Here is a 20,194-nt window from a genome sequence, read left to right as displayed (position 1 = left end):
GCATGAAGCCTCACCTGGCCTTTAAAGTGGGATCCAGGAAGGCAGAACCCCAGTTCTTATGGTTGCGTGGCCAGCAAGTCATCAGAGGATCCATAAGGCCCTGTGGTCCCCTCCTCCCACCCCATGAAGTGCTTAGGCAGAACTCTTTCCCAACATCAACGTTTCTCAGGAAAACTGGAGAGACTGAGGGCTTTGCTTCACCTTCCGGTCTCTCCTGCTATCCACAGCCTCCTGAGTCCCTGAGAAAAGGTCCCTAACACCCTTTCCCTAGTGTCACAGATTTCAAGTGTTCACCTATAGTGACAGTCAGGGAGTGGCCTTCCTGTTCCTCCTGCCGAGCAGCCTGACTGGCAAGAAGCAGATGGGGTAGCAGCTGTGACTCAGCACTCAGTTCAGACACTTCCGGATTCAACCTACTTCAAACTTCGTCTTTAAAATCTTGTTTGTCACAGAGTAAGAGCCTCTCCCCCTCCCCCAACTCACTGCCCTCACTCCCATCTCTCCCCCTACTTAAAAGGTCTCATAAAAGTCCCCAGCTTTCCAAGTGTGAATCTTCACACCAAACCCAGGCTACCCAGCTTGACATTCTCAGACATAAGAAACACAGCATGATAAGAAGCACAAAGGCAGGGGGCCTTTCTAATTTGGGATGTGTGGGGAAATGGGTTTGGTTATAGAATTTAATGTGGGTTTCCCACCACCCCCCCCCCCACCGCCTCTTTCAACCATGGGTTCAATAAAGAAAACCCAAATCGAAGCAAATGCCTTTTCAATTAAAGCACAGAAAACTCCCTCTGATCTGGCAGAGACAAGCAGACATCTCTACACGTAATTTTAATAGGCTTTTTTAAAGTTCTGTGTTAATTTATGATTGATTTCCATGGTAACATTATGGAAAATACTCAGTAAACGGCAAACAATCTACTGCATTAAATGTCACTCCCGACTTCTGACAGGCACTGTAATAATGAAGGAGGTGTCTCTGCTTAGGAGATTCTGACTGGGTTTTAGATATATGCGCCAGGCTTTCCCAAGGGAACTTAATCCAATTATTTTTAGTCGGGATTTTATGGTGTTCTTTCCACTAAATTTAGTTCAGTGTCAGAATTCACAGAACATAATGCCTGTGTAGATTAGGACACTGGATTACCTTCTCAGGACTGGAAAGTGTGCATATTTCAGAAAACCAGCCCCACCTCCCGCTTTGAAACATCTTCCTTGGGTATTTGTCGTATGGTAGCAATCAAGCTGGTTTACTGAAAGTCACAGTAGTGATGGCATTCGTGTGAAAATCACATCAAGACCTAACATTTACTGGTTTGGGATTTTGTTTGTTTTTCATGAGTCTCAAATATCCAGGCTGGCCTTGAACTCACTATGTAGCAGAGGATGGTCTCAAACTCCTGATCTTCCTGCCTCCATCTCCTGAGTGCTGGGATTATAGGTGCGAGCCACCATGCCTGGCTTATTCAGTGACAGGAATAGAACCCAAGGCTTTGTGCATATTAGGCAACCACTCAACCCACTGAGCTATATCTGCAGGCCTACTATTCCTCTTATAGCTACCTAAAGATTCTAATTTTTTATTTTGATTCTGACAGATTTGACTAAGTGAGTTGGTAATTAGAAATTGCCAAGAGTAAACCAGTATCCTCTAAATAAATCTATTCCTTAACTTTTTCTTCCTTCCTTCCTTTCCTCACTTCTTTCTCCTTCTCCTCTTCCTCCTCCTCTTCTTCCTTCTCCCCCTCCTCCTCCCCCCTCCTCTTCCTCCTGCTCTCCCCTCCTCCTCCTTCTCCTCCTTCCCTGCTCCCTCATCCTTTTGGTATACTCTGGGCCACGGACACATTTTTAAGTCCCATAACATAGTCACATAATCAAAATAACATGACAGTTTACTAACTAATACATAGGAACTACAGTGGAAATCTTGGCTACACATGGAGGACGAAGATTGGGAAGGAAAAGACAGGGATCCCAGGGCTCACGCATTATCTGATTCCTTGACAATTGTTCGGCCTTGAAAACAAATCTGCGTTAGGGATGAAAGGGACCCATGCAGAATTCTGCATCAGAGCCACAGTTTGTTTGACCCGTGTGGCTTGTGCTTTACACACTGGAACCCTCGTGTTTACTAAAAGGTGAATGGCAGGCTAGGTCAGGGACATGACAAGGCCTTACTGGTTTTGACGCTGAAGTGGATGACGTCTTGGCAGAGTTTCAGCAGCTTGTCCTGTGACTCGCCTGTGTCCCTCATTTCCAGGTCAAGGAGCTGCCTCAGCTGCTCAGGGGGCTGCCACTCACATACCTGGAAATGGAGTGATAGCTCACAGTTAACCACGTTCCCAGGGGAGCCCAGGATGGGGGAACTGGAGAAGCCAGAACTCTGTCCCCGGGTAGTTCTGAAAGAGCAGAGGACATGTGAATTTAATTCTCGGGGCTGCAGCCCATCTCTAACGGAGCTGTGGGAGGAGTGTGGATCCAGCGGGGGCCAGAGTGGTTCATTCAGACCTCCTAGGAGAACCAACACGAGACTGGTGACAAATGTCAGGACAGAGTGAGGCAGGCTGAGATGGGTTATGACTCACAGAATGCTCTAGGCAGGAATGACACGGGCTGGAAGATCAGGCCGCCTGCAGCATCTAAGATGTCATGGAAGTGTGCTCGGACCACAGCGTAAGTCAGAGGGAAGAGAAAAGCATCCCAGAAAGGGAGACAGTGTCATAGAGCATCCTCCCTTCCTTCCCCACACTGTCTGTCAGCCCAGCTGCTAGAGCAGGCCTCTCTCCCTCAAGCCATTACCACATATTTCTGCTCAAACACCTTCAGCTACTCCCCAGCTTCATCAAGATCAACGTAGAAGAAAGTATGGAGACATAAACCCATCCTGTGTGTGCTGCTTCTCTGCCTGCGTTTCCTCTCTGGCATGCCTACCTCCTGGCTAACTAGCCTCTCTCTTCCTCAGACATACCAAGTTTGCACACACTGCTGGGGTCTCCACATGTTGCGTCCTCTATCTAGAATGTCCCTCTCTCACCACCTATTTAATAATGCGCTCTTCCATTTGTATATGTTTGCTGAAATGTTTCCATTATCATTCATTGACAAGTTTGTTAACATTCCCAGCTGCCCATGACCCAGGCATGGCAACCCTCTCCACTTCCTTCTGCTCTCTGTTTCCCATAGCAGGCATCACCAAGCTAGCCACTCACCCATTACATCCTACACAGTCACCACCACAGGGCTGAGATGGAGTTCATTAATCCATGGAGACTGATCATCGTGATTTCAGAGCTCCTCAGTAAAGAAGGGACAGGGTCAAGTTTAACGGTGGTGAAGAGGTTATGGAAGGGAGTGTTGGGGAAGAAGCGGGAACATGAGGCTTAAGTGGAGGCTCAGTGGAGATGTGTGGAGCAAGCAAATGAGTGAATAGAGAGGGGTAGATCAAGGTGGGCTTTATCAAACTCTTGGGAAGGATCAGAAATAGAACTCTAGGCTTCCTAGGAGGACACCCCAGGGGAAGGTACTCACAGCTCAGAAAGAAGCCACAGGGATCCCTGGATAACATCGGATGGCACTTACAGAATATCGTGGCAGGGATGACCTCTGATAGGGAGGATGACAATGAGGGAAGAAGACCTTCTAGCACGGTTTGATGGGGCTCAAACCAAGAATAAAGAGCATCCAAAGAAGAAAATGCTGCCAAATGATGCTGCGAAGCCAAGTGAAGCACCAACAAGCCCTCACCGAATTCATCACCATGGAGGTGTTCTTGGCACTGGCAATGTGACTAGAGAGGTGGGGGTGGAGGTGAGATTGGGGTAGATTGGAGAGGTAGGAGGTGAAGAAAGAGAGGGAGGGACTGCAGACATCTTTATAAAGCTTGGTGGTGGAGAGGAGGGGAGGGGAGGCTGAGGTGAGAGACCAGGGAATAGAAGCAGGCTAGAAGCCAGGGCGGTGGGAAGTGGAAGAAGCCGGAAGAGCTTTCTAGCTGTGTGAGAGGTGTGGAATCCAACTCTCGTGATGCCTGCCTGCCAGACAGAGGTGAGTCGAACGTGCCCGAGACTACCCACAAGAATGGCATGGGCACATACAGCTGCCCACAGGAGTCTCAAGGGAACACTGATGAGGGAAAACTGTCTCAGAGGCTGCTTAAGACAGACAATCATCTGCACAAATTGCCAGGCCCAAGAGCTGTAGAAGCAGAAAGAACAGTGGACAGCGGGGGCTTCAGAGGCTGGAATGAACAGGCTATAGGGAACACAGGGGAATCTGGGGGATGGAACTGATCTCTCTCTCTCTCTCTCTCTCTCTGTGTGTGTGTGTGTGTGTGTGTGTGTGTGTGTGTGTGTGTGTTTGGGATTCTTGAGTTGGACCACTGAGTCTCTCCCATGGGTCTCCTGTGTCATCTGTCTTTCTCAAGCTCTTCTCTAAGAGGAAGCCCTTGCTCCGAGTGCCTCTTGCTCTTCTGCAGTGTTTGCCAGCTTTCTTTACTGTCCTGAGCAATAGAAGCACCTGCGCAACTCCCCTCAGCCTTCCTAAAACCCATGTTCCCCTTCCACTCTACGTCAGGGCGCAGTCCTGTGGGAAGCGAACCTTCTAAAGGTCTGCCCCAAACTCACTGCCCTCTCACCGGGACCCCCTATTCTCTTTACAAATGAAAATTTACCATTCTAGTTGGATTATAAAGTCATTTTGAAACTGGGCCTTCATCTCATGTTTCTTTATTTCCTCGAGGGCCCAATTTAATGCCTTTCAAGTAGCCAGCATTCAGTTAATATTTAATTACTGAAAAAGAGAGTATAGCTTTTTAAAAAAAAAAAATACAACTTAGCCAGACTGTTGGCTCACCCGCCTAATTCAAGACGCTAAAGGAAGGGAGACCAATTTCAGGCCAGCCTGGGCTCCATAGATCTTATCTCAAAAAAAAAAAAAAAAAAACAAAAACAAATAAAATCAGCATTTCAGTAATGATTGGGATGGGTCTCCTGAGACTCTACCCCTAGCAGAGAAAATATTGACAGCTGATGGATGATGAAGGAGATTCAGTCTCTCTGTGGGGCGTGGATCCTGACAGAGTGTCTGTGCTGCAGTGGACGGCCAATCCTACACACAGAAGGAGGACAGGAGTAACATAAGTTGGAGTAACTAGGCTCATAAAAGAAATGAAGAAGAAGGGGAATAGGAGGAGGAGGAGGAGAAGGAGGAGGAGCTGCAGCAGCAGCAGGAGGAAGACATGCAACTGAGAATAGGCATGGGGGTCAGTCTGTCAGGAGCTGGAGGAAAGAGTGAGGTGGGTAGGATCAGAATACATTGCAAAGGGGCTGGAGAGATGGCCCCATGCTTAGGAGCACTGATTGCTCTTCCAGAAAACTTGAGTTTTATTTCCAGCATCCACATGGCCATTCACAGCAGTCTATAACTTCAGCTCCGGGGATTCTGAAACCCCCTTCTGGCCTCTGTAGGTATTGCATACACATGGTGCACAGACATACACGCAGGCAAGCACTTGGACACATGCATATACACTAAATTATAATAACTGCATATTTCAAAAAGGTCATATACGTGTTTGAAACTCACAAAGAATAAATATATCTTTTAAGGCATAATAAATAATAAAACCCAAAAGTTGCTGTCAGGGAATTGTGATGCTAACCAAACAAGATTCAAAGTATTTCAGGGATGCACAGAGAAGTCTGATACTAAATTATAAATGTGAGAATGAGTAAAAGCCTCCACAATCAGTTCTGTCCTGAGCCTGACTATTTCTGACCACGTTCAGAGATCATGACAATCTGGTCTATTAGTTTTCTAATTAGTGACCTACATCTCAGAATAAACGCTATCATCTTTGAACTCAGATATAAATGGCATCTATTTGCTACTAATACAATTGGGGGGGAGATCTCTCCTATGTGTCCATTTGCCGGTAATTCAATTTCAACAGATGGAGTGACTGCGATGATAAGAGGCAATGCAGCTCTTGCTCCCGGGGTGTATGGAGAAGTTAGGAATATGAATGCTGAAGCCATGCCACCTTCATTTAGCTCCAGATAAATGTGCTAGCACGTGATGTGGGTGAGATACAGGCCCTTCGCTTTCTCCCTCCTTTCTAAAACAGGAACAATAACATGTCTGCTGTTTGTGGGCTCGTGTAATTACGGAGTGTGTGTGTGTGTGTGTGTGTGTGTGTGTACCTGCATGTTCACATGCCTGCTTGTGTGAATAAAGGCCAGAGGACAACCTTTCCTGTCATTTCCCTATGTGTTTTCTTTTTACCTTTTCATTGACGTCTGTAGCTTTCAAAACCACCTCTTCCATTATGAGCCTACAGGCTTCTTCAACAAATTTTTCTCCAGCTTTCACATCTGTTTGAGGTCCATTAAGTACAACCCCATCCACAAAGATGGGGATCTTCTTACCAGGGGTCATCTCCTTCTGGCCACTGTGTCCTAGGAGGGCACAGAGAGAGTGGGTTTGAGAGCTCACACGATGAAACACAAAGAAACCAAAGACTTCACAAATGGTTTATTTTCACTTACATACTTACTTTAAGCTCTCCCCAATGCCTGTATTGTATGTTGAGCACACTTCCCCTCAGACCCCTGCCCTCCCTTCCTTGCCCCTATCTGCTCCTGTCAGTCTCCCTGTCATGTGCATGTCTTCTCTTCACAGGTGATGGTACCCTGTGCAGTAGGGATGCTCACAGTTGCTCATGTAAGAAGTCCTACAAAGCTCACAGTTCACAGGATAGGTGAAGCCATCTTACAGTGCGTACTTCTTCCTATTGGGCAGTGAGAGTCCATGGAGTAGAGAGCCAGTCCTTCAGTACTATGGTACGTATGACCTCAAAAGGTTGCCAGTGTGCACAGTGCCTGTGCTCAATGGCGAAGTTCAAATACAATGCCTTCTGGAGCAGAGAGATGTCTTACCGAACAATGCTCTCAAAAACAGTGAGACTCTTAGTGACATTCTCACAGGGGCACAAATGATTGGCACACGATCCTTCCCTGAGACACACCCCTGCTCCCTCCACAGCAGAAAAGGAATGGAGGAGAGAGTTGGCCATTTGGAGAGAGAGAAGAGGAAACAGTGCTTCAAACCCAGCTATAGATAATTTTGTGCTTAATCATCCTCTTGAGTTCTGTTTGCTTGCTTGCTTGCTTGCTTGCTTGCTTGCTTGCTTGCTTGTTTTGAAGGTAACTTTGGATCCCCCTGTGTCTACCTTTCTGTGCTAAGACTGGAGTGCACACCACCATGCCTAGTTGATGCTGGTTAGAGATGGAACCTGGGGTCTGTTCATGCTCAGACAACCACTCTAGCAATGGAGCTACAGACCCAGTCCTCAATCCTGAACATATAAAGCATATATTTGTTTAAACTTTCCGAACCTGTTTTATTAAGCAGAGAGATCATGTAACAGGGGCACAAGCCCCGAGCCTTGTGTAAACTCAGCATCCTTTGGCCCCAGGAAGCAACACTGCAGGGGTAAAGAAAAGGGCACCCAGCCACATACACATGGCTTTCCCAAGAAAGCAAGGCTGTACTTTGAAATTGGAATACCAAATAGAATTCTATAAAACCCCATCTCATATTTGATGTCTCTGAATCACAGAAGCCCGAAGGGTCATCCAGGCATCTTCAAGAAAGTAAACACTGAAATCTTCAAAGGCAGAGAGCTAGTCCCCACCTTCATCAAGGACAGGCTCCATCAGCATGTTTCTCTAAATGGAGGTCCCCTCATCCTTCAAGGGCAGGTGGGTCCTGGGCTGTTTCCCCAGGAGCTAAATTTCAATGTCTTCAGGGAAGAGAGTTCCTTTACTTTCCAAAAGTGTTTTGCTTGCCATAGGGGAGTGCCACAGGGCCAGAGAATGCCTTGTGGCCCATCTGACTCACCCCCCCCCCAAAAAAAACATTACCCAACACATATGCAAAAAAGACTCATATAAGCCATGCATGGCAGCTCATGCACTTGGGAAACTGAAGCAGGGGTGGGGGTGGGGAGAGGGTGTCGTCCGGGACTTTGAGGCCAGCCTGAGCTACTTCATGAGTTCCCAACCAGCCAGGGCTACAGAATAGGGGGAGGGGGAGGGGGAGGGGGAGGAGGAAAGTGTCTTAGGGTTACTGTTGCTGTGATGAAGCACCATGACCAAAGCAGCATGGGTAAGAAAGGGTTTGTTTCACTTCAACCCCACAAACAGTTCAACACTGAGAGTGGTCAGGGCAGGGACTGGAAGGAGGGGCTGATTCGGAGGCCATAGAGGAGTGTTGCTTACTGACTTGCTCAGCCTGCTTTCTTATAGAGCCCAGGACCACTAGCCCAGACATGGCACCATCCATCACTAATTAAAAAAAATTCCTGACAGGCTTGTGTACAGGGAATTGAGGCTCCCTTCTCTCCAGTGACTCTAGCCTGTGTCAAACTGACATAAAACTATCCAGCACAGAAGGAAAGAAAGAGGAGAAAGGGAAGGAAGGAGAGGTTTAGGGAAAGGAGAGAGAAAGAGAGAGAGAGAGAGAGAGAATGAGAGAGCTTTAGAAACAAGCTCAAATCCATTGCATGAGCACACATCATCTTATAATTTAACCATATTTCCCCTGCAAATCATTTTTAACTTAAAGGACTATTTATTTTTATTTTATATAAATGTATATTTTTGCTTGGATTCATGCGCAGCCAGGTGGTTGTGAGCTGCCATGTGGTGCTAAGAACTGAACGAAGATCCTCTTTAAGAGCAGCCCTTGCCCTTAAGCACTGAGCCATCTCTCCAGCCCTCCCACCTCTGATCTTCTTAAGGATGAAGAAGTAATACAAACATTTCATCCTTCATGTCCATTTTACATCTGAAGTCTTGGTTTGAATGACTTCCGATATCAGAAGCATTGCGCTGTTCCCTCGAGCTCCTTCCTACCTCTGTCCTGGGAAAAATGTCGACAAAGTACACAGTGAAGAGGCTTCCTCGGTGTCTTCAACCTCTCACAAGTGCAGGTCAAACCCAGCCTGAGGCAGGACCTGAGCGGGCTCAGACTCTACAGCTGGACGTGTGATTGGTGGTTCAGTCAACCTGGAAATCAGTAGCTCAGGAGGCTGGCTACTTACCCAAAATAGACGTCCACAGAAATCACTCTGGGTGCCCAACCCAGATATCCAAAGCGTATTTACCACAAGCTCAGATTTGATCGTATTCTTTTTCCCTAGACACAAACCTCTCTCCTTTTTATAATCCCTGGGTTCAGTTGGCTGTGGAAATTTACAGAAACAATTTCTAAAAGGCAATTTCAGTCCTGGGCCTCTTTGAGTAGCTCACATTCTAAATCCACCTAAATACGCTCACGGCCTGTTTTCAAAACTAAAATGTATGTGGTTTTGAATATTTTCTATGCTTTCTGGATGTGCTGCTCAAACAATATCTATCTCACTTGCTTGCTTGCTTGCTTGCTTTCTTTCCTTCCTCCTTTCTTTCTCTATCTATTATACCTGTGACAGTTTTCTCCCAAAAGTTCAATGTCATGGTAACTATCTGAGACCAGATAAAGTTTTTTTGTGCCATTCTTCACAAAGATAATGGATGGATTTGTCTTGGGCAGACACCTGGAGTTTGGAAGAGGCAGGGTCTGCAGTTCCTGGCTCTACCTTAATTTCCCATGGAAATTGTGTGTGTGCTGGAGGGTTGGGGGAGATGCCAGATGCCCTCCACTTATTCTGCCCTGGAAAGGCTGTGGTGAATTTGGGTGAGGGCAAACAGAGGGAGCCCCAGTGAGGAAATGTTTTACACGGTAATGCCTTTCAAGGGAAAGATCTTTCCTCTCAGGGGGAGAAGAAAGTTTTCTAGGTTTTAAAAATAAAGTAGGAAAGAGGGCAATTATTCCAGGAACTGTGGTTATGTCAGGAGGCAGTGCTATTATTACACACACAGAAAATGGAGCTTTCTTTTTTCAACCTCATTAGTGGGATTTCTGGCTTTTATTGCACAGGGATTGAGAGTAGTTCTTTAGCCCTCCTGGGTTCTCTCCCTCTCCCTCTCTCATAAACCATGTCAAACGGCCATTCACAAACAGGGTAACAGTGGAGGTTGGATCAGCACAGCTTTCACAGCACTGTTACAGAAATCCCTGTCCTTCACAGAATGGATTAGGAACCCTCTCCAGAACAAATTGGAGAGCAGGGCTGCTCTGTGGCTGCATCTTATTCTGCTGATGGTTGAGACTAGGCGCTTCTCCTGCACGTTCTGGGACAGAGACACCTTGGCATCTCTGATGGACTGAGCTGTGTCTGTTGCAGATGCTTATCGACACTTTCTTCCTCATCCTCACAGTTAATCAGATTAATAAAGAACTTCATGTTAGAGGAATCCCTCATGAAGGACATGCTCAGCAGCCCAGTTTTTCCACCTGAGTCCCAACCACCACCAAAGGCTTGGATCACTGCAGTTGTCCCACAACCTACCATAGCTCTATGGCTGTTCTCCACACAGCAACCCTGACATTCCTGTGGGGGAACAGGTGGAAGTGTGTACTAAGAGGTCCATGACTCCTCTCCTTGGATCAAAGCTAGTCTGCGTTGTCATGATCCCCTCCCTGCCCCACACAAGTCCTGTCCCTGGTACATCATTGACTTCAGATTTTGTGTCCGCCATTGTGTTCCAGGCTCTCCCAGATCCATCATCAAGTGCTTTACCGTCCTTCAAGCCTCCCCTTGAATATCAGTTTCTCGGGGTGGTGGTCCTTGACTGCAGGTGTCATAGCAACCACATGTCCATGGCTGCCTTTTTCTTCCTTGACTCAAAAGCAGAGATGCCCTGTTACCTACCAGGGCTGTCTCTGGGCTGTTGAATAACAAACAGTCTTTGCTGTCCATTTCTCCTCTGGTGCTTGGAATTCTCCAATCCATTCTCAGTCAAGGATTCAAATGTGCATCCCTCTCATGTCTACATTTCTACCAACTCTTTCACTGCTTGTTTTCCAGCATGTTACAGAAGCTCAACATTTGTTTTGGCCAGAGCCCTCCTTGCTCAAAAACTGTTAACTCCAACTTCAAGTCCTGCTTCAGATAGAGATAGCTTGTCCTTACACAAATGCACCAAAACACACCAAGTCTTAAAACAACCCAGTGCATTATATAAGTGTTAGTGGACATGATAATAAATCATATCATTTATTATATAAAGGTCATAATAAATATTAGCCAACAGAAGATTGTATTATTTAGATCTATAAACACATACACATTTGCATGTGATGTTAGGTTGTGACAGGAGGCAGGAAGTGTTCTCAAAGGGTAAGAACGTGTTTGGTGAGGTGTCCACCCAGGATGAGCAGCACAAGAGGCCCCAAAGGCAGAAGATGCTAATGTGTGGGAGGCAGAGTTCATTCACAAGGCTCAGTGCCCACAATGGCAGGGGATTTTCCCACCCACTCAGGATTGGCATCTGTGCAAGAACGTCATCTTGTTGCTTTATTGTGGTCGTCTGTATAGAGGTTCATTTCCTGTTCTAAATCACAAACTCCCACAGGAAAAGATCCATGTGTGACTTTGCCGTGTATTCCAGGAACAGAATTCACACACCGGCTTCCAACAATGCTCAGGATCTGCATTATCTTCAAGATAATCGCTGAACTGAATCATCGGCTCAGGCTGACTGAATGCTCTCAGAGGTCATCTTATCTGTTTCAGACAAGCCCCAAATCCCCTCCACACAATCCAATAGCCTAGAGAGTGAGGGAGCTGACTTCCCACTTCACAGTCATTCTTAATCTATCCTGGTACAATTACTTTATATACAGCCTCTCTTTGCATTGGTCTTCCCACTCATAAAATGGGAGAGCCTCTGACAAAAGGGATAGCATTGGCAACAGAAACCTCTGGAAACGTTAGTAAAGGCTCAAGTGGGTGACTTTACTAGTACTGCCTGCCTGTACTTGGGGGAAACCCAGAAACTTTGGACTTTTCCCAAGCACTTCTAACTTTTACCTACTTTTTGTTTGTTTGTTCCTCCTTCCCTCCCTCCCTCCCTCCCTCCCTCCCTCCCTCCCTCCCTCCCTCCCTCCTTCCCTCCCTCCCTTCCTTCTCTTCTTTTTGAACTCATCAGCACATGTGTGTGTCATTGTCAAAACTGTGCTCTCTAAAGGAGATGGCTCAGCTGGTAAACTGCTTGCCTCAGGAGTCTGAAGACCTGAGTTCGATCCCCAAAACTCACATAATGAAAAAGCCAGCCCTGACAGTACGTGCTTGTAATCCCAGTAATGAGGTTGGCAATGGAGGGTGTGTGGAGACACGTGGATCTCCAGAATTACCTGGCCAGTCTCCCTAACCTAGGTGAACTCTAGGCTAGTGAAAGACCAGATCTCAAAAAAGCAAGGTAGATGGTAGCTTGAAAATTGTGTACACACACACACACAAACAAACACAGACATGCACATATGCAAGCACACACACGTGCACACACGCATGCACACACACACACATACACCTGACAAATTTACATTCCACTGCAGTGACTGTGAAATGAAGGAGGCAAAAGCCAACAGGGGAATAATTAAGATCATCATTGATTCTCAGAGATGCTTTAGAGGAAAGTCCTTGACTTGTCAAAACAAGGATGAGGAGGTATTTTAGATACACTTAGGGAAAGACATTCGAGTTGTCTGAATTAAGACACAAAAGAGGAGAAGGCCCCAGACATGAAAGGCCGCAGAAAGAGAAGAACCAGAAACAACTGACATATTGGTCTCTGCAAGAAATAGAAGGAGAGGATCAGGGCCCCAGGGTGACAACAAGCAGCAGCTAGAAACAAACTGGAATTTGGCTATGCTGGAGTCAGAGCAGAGCAGCTGCCTGGTGTGCAAAAAGCAAGCAGGAAGCCATGTAGACTGTCCGGCAGCTTCAGAGAAGTACTGAAGAAAGAAGAGGTGGGTATGGTGTAGAGTTCAGATAAGGGAATCAAGGTCTGGATGGAAGGAGCCAAGATAGCACCAATCTTAGCCATCAAGGAGGCCAGCTGACAGCCTTGTGCTCACGTGCACTGCAATCATGTTAGTGGAATGAGTACCATGGCTGTTCATGGACAGGACTGTTTGTCCAGCCGACATGACGCCTGAGACCCTACAGTGAACTTTGGGTGAAATGCTGACAGAACAAGTCAGAACAAAGATCCCTGCACATGTGAGCTCTTCTCCCGTACAACAGAGAACGGCAACTATACAACATCTGTGGGTGGTGACACACTCCCATCACCCACAGCTTTACTTAATGGAATCCCATTGTTAGCGTCTGGGGTGCCAGTGACATGACTCAGACTCAACCAATACTCAAATATCAAGCCATTTCCTTCAACGACTAAGCTAGGTCTGTCCACTCTGGGCCAGCTTCAAGAGGACAAACCCCTCAGAAGTGAACCCTGAAAACAGCTAGCAGTCCCTTGGCAGTGCCAGTGGTCAAGGATGCAGGCTGTCCACCACACCCACCCACCCACCCTTCCTTCCTTCCTTCCTCCCTCTGCCTCCCACTCTCTCTCTCTCTCTCTCTCTCTCTCTCTCTCTCTCTCTCTCTCTCTCTCTCTCTCTCTCTCTCTCTCCCTTCTCCCTTCTCTCTCTCTCCTTTTTATATAAGCCCCATGCATCTAAGGCTACTTTCATACTTTCAATGCTATCAGTTGAGCCCAGGGCTTCATGCACACTAGGCAAGCGTCCATTGAGAGCTACATTACAGGCCTGCTTACTTACAGTTTGCTTTTCATGGAACTTGGGGCATCAGGCCAGTGATTAGGTGATCGTCAGGTCTTCTCAGGAGAGACAGTAATTGATATGATATTGATATGGCTTAAGGATGCTTTACGTCTCAACCTGCCATCACTCCTGCCTTTCTCAGCTAGTCATCAGGACAGCAAGCTTCCTAAACCGCACCCTTCCTAGGCCACCTGTAAACCTCATGAACTCCTCTGGTGCACAGCTCCTCAGATCTAGAGAGCATCTTCACAAGGAGCTCCACGAGAAGACTGGACTCCACACTCCGTTTCATCCACCTCCTCCTATCCATCAGGCTGGGGAACTGTCCTGTGGATTCCACGCTCTAACTTAGCTCAGCAGCAGCAGGGCAGGATGGGATATTTCTGGAAGCTTTTCATTCTGACTTTCCTCTAATGTTCCCAGTTCTGCCTCTTCAGGAGTGCTGGTGTTTCTGAGGCTTCCCTTCCCCAATGCTCTGGTCCCCCAAATGCTGGTGTTTCTGGGACTTCCCTTCCCCAATGCTCTGGCCCCCGCCTTTCTTCCTGTGCACCTGCATGTCTAGCGCTCTAGATTCCCTCTGTTTCGTGAGAACCCTATCATGTTTTGAGATTGAAGACTGAACGGAATGAGTGCTGCTTTAGTTACTGTTGCCGGGATGAAACACCATGACCAGAAGCAACTTAGGGAGGAAAGGGTTTATTTCACTCACCATTCCATAGAACAATTCACCATCAACCTGCGAGGACAGGAACTGAAGCTGACCCTGGAGACGGGAGCTGATGCAGAGGCCACGGAAGGATGCTGCTTACTGGCTTGCTCATCATGGCTTGCTCAGCCTGCTTTCTTATAGAACTCAGGACATCAGCCCAGCAATGGCACCACCCACAATGGGCTGGCTCCTCCCTTGTCAATCATTAATTAAGAGAATGCCACACAGCTGGATCTTACGGAGGCATCTTCTCAAGTGAGGCTTCATCCTTTCAGATGACTCTAGCTTGTGTCAAGCTGACATAGAACTAGCCAGGACAAATATTCATTTTGGTTCCTGTCTTACCTTTCTTATCACCATGATAAGTCACCATGGCCAAGGTAGTTTATAGAAGAAAGATTTATTTGGAAATAAATACACTTTCAGAGGGTTAGAGTCCATTTATGTGGCTGTGGAGCATAGTCCCAGGATGGCAGACTTGGGGTTTGACCTGAGAGCTTACATCTTGATTCATATCACAAGGAGGGGGGAGAGAGAAAGAGAGAGAGAGGGAGAGGGAGAGGGAGAGAGAGAGAAATTGGGAATAGCTTGGGCTTTTGAAGCTATAAACTCCACCCTCAGTGGTGCACCATCTCTAACAAGGCCACACCTCATAATCTTTCCTGAACAAGTCTACCAACTGGAGACCAAGCATTCAAACATCTGAAGTCCTCTGGGGGCCATTCTCACTCAAACCACCACAGTTTCCTTAATGGCATTAAACAAGTTATTTGTTTGTTTCTTGGTCTATTTATTTATTATTGGAGGTTTGGCAGGTATGATCACTGTGGGCACAGAGCACACTTTGTATGTGGAGATTACAGGCGTCTTTCTGAAGTTGGATCTTTCCTTCCATCTTTACATGGGCATTTAGGATCCAACTCAGGTCATCAGGTCTGCCACCTTTGCGACCCAGAACTTCTGACTGCTCCAGCATTCCAGCTGCCACACCATTCCCCTAGGGCACGGCCTCGGCAGCACCGGTAAATCAAGGCTCCTTCCTGTGGGACCTCCAAGTCCTAACAGCCAGGATCCCCTTGGCTCCTCTAGCTTCTATAACCACATTATATACATCTCTCCAGGCCTGTGAGCTTTCCTGAGTCTACCCCCGACAGCTCCCCCTTTGAGCAAGCAAGAGCCAAGGTCATGTTCTGTGGAACTTGAGAGCCGTGACTGATGTCCTGAGAAACTGGGTTCTGTGGTCGGTTCCAACTAAGGAAAGTTAGAGCCAAGTAGTTATACACTACCAAATGTACTCTTGGGAAAATCAGGATTCCTCTCTATTTTTATGGCTCTCTGGAATGTGGAGGCCACCCAGTTTCTGCCCGAACATCTCCACTGTGGTATTTTGGTTTATTTTTGTTGTTGTTTTTGTTGTTCTTTGTTTTACTCAGGTTGGTTCTGGTTTGTTTGTTTGTTTAACACACACATACATACAATACACTAGACGTCATTGAGAACAGTGTAAAATCTTAGAGCAGAGCCTAGAAAAACATGGTCAGACAGAAAAACAACGCAAGCCCTGGTTTCAATCTGATTGGGTAACTTCATTCATGACATTTTTAATAGTTGTAGTTACGAATAAAGCAAAAAAAAAATAGCCCTGGTTTTAACAATGATAGCAGTTAATACAGACTGGTTTCTTGTAATAAACTGGGTATGAAGCAAGGTTCTACGTGACTTACATGGAATTTTCATTATGGGAACTCCTTATTACCCCTTATTTCCCAGACATAGAAATGGAAGCCAGAGAAAGGAAACGGTTTGGCCAAATTCTGATGAGGCCAGAACCAAGCCAGGCAGCCTGCGACCAGGAACCTTAACTCTAGGAACCCGGAGGATGGCTCACCAGGCAAGTTGCTGCCCAGGCCTGGTGAGCTGAGTCCTATCACCAGAACCACATGTAGATGCAATTATGGGCCTTGGTAACTCCAGCATTCCCACACAGAGATGGGATCAGGAAACAGGAGAATTAGCTGGAAGTCCTTGAGTCAGCTAGCCTGGAGTAAGCCATGCTGCAGTGGGAAGGATACCCACCCTTAGCAAGGTAGGAGACGATAGACACCTAAAAGTTGTCATCTAACTGCCACACACTGGCTGTGTACATGCATTTCCTTGAACACAAACATATACACATACAAACACATACTTAATAAATACACTTAAAAGGACTGCACTCTCCTGCCTCCTGCCCACAAAAGACCCTCAAGAAGATATTACTTCCCCGAATAAATACACTTAAAAGGACTGCACTCTCCTGCCTCCTGCCCACAAAAGACCCTCAAGAAGATATTACTTCCCCGTGTCTCATCAACTGCACTCAACTACATGGACACGTACTTTGTACTCTTAAAGCAATAAGCAATTATCCTGGAAGTATGCACAAAATTGCAACGTGCTGCAATTTAATATCTAGTTTTAAAACCAATTTGCTGAAGTGTTGACTTCAGGATTTAAAATGTATTCCATTTAACCAGCAATTTAAATGAAAATTTAAGTAAATGCTATAAATGGGTGCCTCATTTGCATGATCTGTTGATTAACTCTGATGTGACATCATCTGTCCCCAGGACTATGCTCCCTGTTGAGGGCTTTGATGTGTCATCTTGGGGTGAGAAGAGCACTTACTCTCAGCTCATCTACCACTCCGTACACATGCCAGTGCACATGCGGTCACATGTGGCCAACCTCACACGCAGGAGGCGCAGCTTACCAAAACCCTTTCTCAGCATTCCTGAGTATGTCTTTGAGAAATTCACTGAGAAGCTGCTTGGAATGCCAATGTGACTTCTCTTTAACAAACTCTAAACTGCCATCAAAGGATGGGGTGCTCTGCTAAGGCGGCCCTGAATGGTAAAGTCAGTCATGTGTCTGGAGCTGAATTGCTAAATGAGACCTGAGAAGAATCTTCCCAGGATCTGCCTTAACTCCACAGACAGTTCAAGCCCTGAAAACTGTTCAGGTGTCTGAGAGTCACCCAGCTGGCACTGGAGAAGCTATTGGTGGTGATGTGGTCACTGGTCTCGCTGTGTGGTGAATGTAGGAGTTCTATGGGACAGCCATAGGCCACTGAGCTTCCCTGATGTTGAGAAGTATTCCTGAAACACTCCATAGCAGATCACCAAGACACTGGGTGACCCATTGATGGAGACCTATTCCCATTTAAGTTTGAATCCAATATACCTCAATGAATTTTTTGGTTATGTGTTGGGACCCTAGGGTCTTGGAAGTCTATAGCCAAAAGCAAGTCACTCAGCGAATGAGCTCCACCCCTTTTTTATTTCATACTAAAAATTTAATATCACGGATTGCTAAATGAGTCTGCTGAAGTCTACCTATGCTCCACTTTTCTTAATTGTCCTTTTCTTAGACCCAAAATCTCATTCCAAAATTTCACTGTTTAGCACAAGCTACTCTCAAAGCCTCAGTTGCACTCCTGCCTCAGCCTCCCCAGTGCTGGGAGGGCAGGCATGAGTGGCTACAAATGGTTTATCCTAACTGTTTTCAATATATCGCATATCATTGTAGCTGGCATTTAGTAGGAGCTATGTCAGGAGTGTGGCATGTCCTCTGTATAAAGCTGTCCATGTACACAGAACAACACAGCAAAAAAACAAACAGAATTCACTTTGGGTAAGCTAAGTACAAAATAGTCTCAAGAGAGGGCATAGTAGCTGCCTATAGTTTCATAAGTAATGATTCCCCAATTGTACTAGCTTAAATCAAGAAGAGTGTTTTTCCTTGAAGTTTAGCAGGGTCAAATGGTGTCTTCTGAGCTCACTGCTGGTGCACTGCACGCAGCTGGCACGCTGTCTCAGAGCCATGCTCAGCAGAGGTGACGGAGAATACCAGACCTCTTCTCGTTATGCAGCAGGTTGCCTGGGCTTGCTCATCGATCGATGGCAGCATTAAAGATAGAAAAGGGAATAGTCACCCAGCCACTTGCGACCTCAGACTAGAGGTCACACAGCTTCGCTTCTCTGTTCTTCTATTGTGAGAACAAGCCACAAGTAGAACCAGATTGAAGGTCATGGAGGAAAAACTTCTGCCTCTTGACAGAAAGCAGTGTTACATCACAAGGTGGTAAGTATATGAGGAAGGGAGAAAGACTAAGCCATGTTTACCATCTATCACAAGCCAACATTCTTGGACCTAACTGCTCTATTCCCAAACCAGTGTCTCCCAAATCCTAGCCCATGACTTTCAGGCTTGAAGTCAAGAATTCTGACATGAATCTGGTTTTCAGGTTGACAAGCCTACATAGTTGCAGCTGATCTTGACCCAAGTTCCCACAGATTAGACATACAAGTTATTAGCTACTACAGACAAAGTCCGTTAACGATCCAAGACAGAAGAATACAGGACACACTCATAGGAAAGAACAGTAGGCCCAGGATGATCAAAGGCCTGTAAAAATTCTGAAATCTTACAGGGCTTTGTTGTGTGTGTTACTCAGATTGAATATGATCACTTGCCTATCCTGGCCTATTGCTCTCTGATGATCTGGCAGGAATCAGAAATCAAAGCAACATCTTGGCTTCCTTCACCACCTTAGAGATCAGAAGAAGGGATGGGCAGATGCAGGCAAACCAGCAGGTGGCAGCCTGGTCTCTCTCCCATTTCCTATATAGATGGTTGGCTGTGAGCCCCAGACTTTTCTTTGATAAGTGAAGCAAACTTGCTCCATCCCCACCCCCCCAAAAAAAAACTGTAATGGAAAAATGAGTCCTGTGTTCCTTAAATTGTTTCTTTTGGGGAGTTTGACCAGGGCAATAGGGAGTGCGACTAATACAGGCTCCATTGGCCTACAAATGGGCTAATTCTGTCTGATGTTACAAATGTTGGGTTAGCCATGAGGGTTCACAGTGAAACCCAGCTTCCCAATGTGTTTGCTAGCCACTCACTTCCCATGGAAATCCTTCCTTCCCAGCCTACCTCTGGAAAAGCCACGTCTAGCAAAGAGTTCTTGTGTTTCGACTGGCAGCTGTTTGGGTTTGGATTCTGTTGTTGTGGTAGAAATCCCTCAACAAAAGACAAGGTGGTGATGGAAGAGTTGGCTTAAGCTCACAATCTCAAGATATGGACGCCTCGTTGTGGGGAAGTCAAGGCAGGCATGTAGTCACCTACAGTTGAGAGGAGAGAGAATTGGAGACACATGCCTTGTGCTCAGCTTTCTCTATCCTTCCACAATCTGGAGTCCCTCAAAGGAAAAAGCTACAGTCAAGGCAACACCTCACCCACAGTAATCATGGGCCAACCTGAAAGAGGTTAATTTCTCAATGTGACTGTCTTCCCAGGTGTTCTAGATTTTGTCAAGTCAACAGTAAAACTATTGCACCATGAACCATACAGACGCTCTTACATAATTTTGGGCAAATCTTTGGGAAGAGGGTAATATACCCATTCTACAAATCCAGGAAGGGGGAGCAGAGAGGTCAGTTAGCCTGCTTAGAGCATGTCCAGCTGACACAGTAAATTCAGAGCCACTGCTCAGACCATGACTGATAGCCATGTCTCATCCCTTTCCACTAAACCCCCGTGGCCTCTCCCACAAAACAACAGAAGAACAATTAAGTGCTGAGCTGACACGCTGTATCGAACACTTCTGGGCAAAGCCGTCATCCGCCTTCTATTCCACAATTACTTTCTGAAATTCTCTTTTGTTGTGCCATCAACTTGAAAAATAGGGACACTGGCTAGCATTACAAAATTCAATTT

General features: G+C 46.3%; 1 protein-coding gene across 3 annotated transcripts in view; it reads right to left on the bottom strand.

The window, feature by feature from the left end:
- The window catches only part of Gadl1 (GAD like acidic amino acid decarboxylase 1), a 168,618-nt gene that overhangs the window by 132,494 nt on the left and 15,930 nt on the right, over positions 1–20,194 (bottom strand). For 2 of the 3 annotated variants that reach the window (XM_029481848.2, XM_085828150.1), the window contains exons 2-3: positions 6,283–6,455; positions 2,182–2,308 (exon numbers count right to left, since the gene is read on the bottom strand). In XM_029481848.2, the coding sequence (XP_029337708.2) occupies positions 2,182–2,308; positions 6,283–6,455 (300 nt within the window). Of the gene's footprint in view, positions 1–2,181; positions 2,309–2,588; positions 2,656–6,282; positions 6,456–20,194 lie in introns of those variants that run through there. The other variant, XM_085828151.1, reaches the window with a different exon arrangement.

This window comes from Mus caroli, unplaced genomic scaffold, assembly GCF_978045245.1.
Source record: "Mus caroli unplaced genomic scaffold, Mus_caroli_1 scaffold_11, whole genome shotgun sequence".
Lineage (NCBI taxonomy): Eukaryota > Metazoa > Chordata > Mammalia > Rodentia > Muridae > Mus > Mus caroli.
The sequence above is the reverse complement of the archived record's forward strand: the minus strand, read 5'-3'. Positions and strand labels throughout refer to the sequence as shown.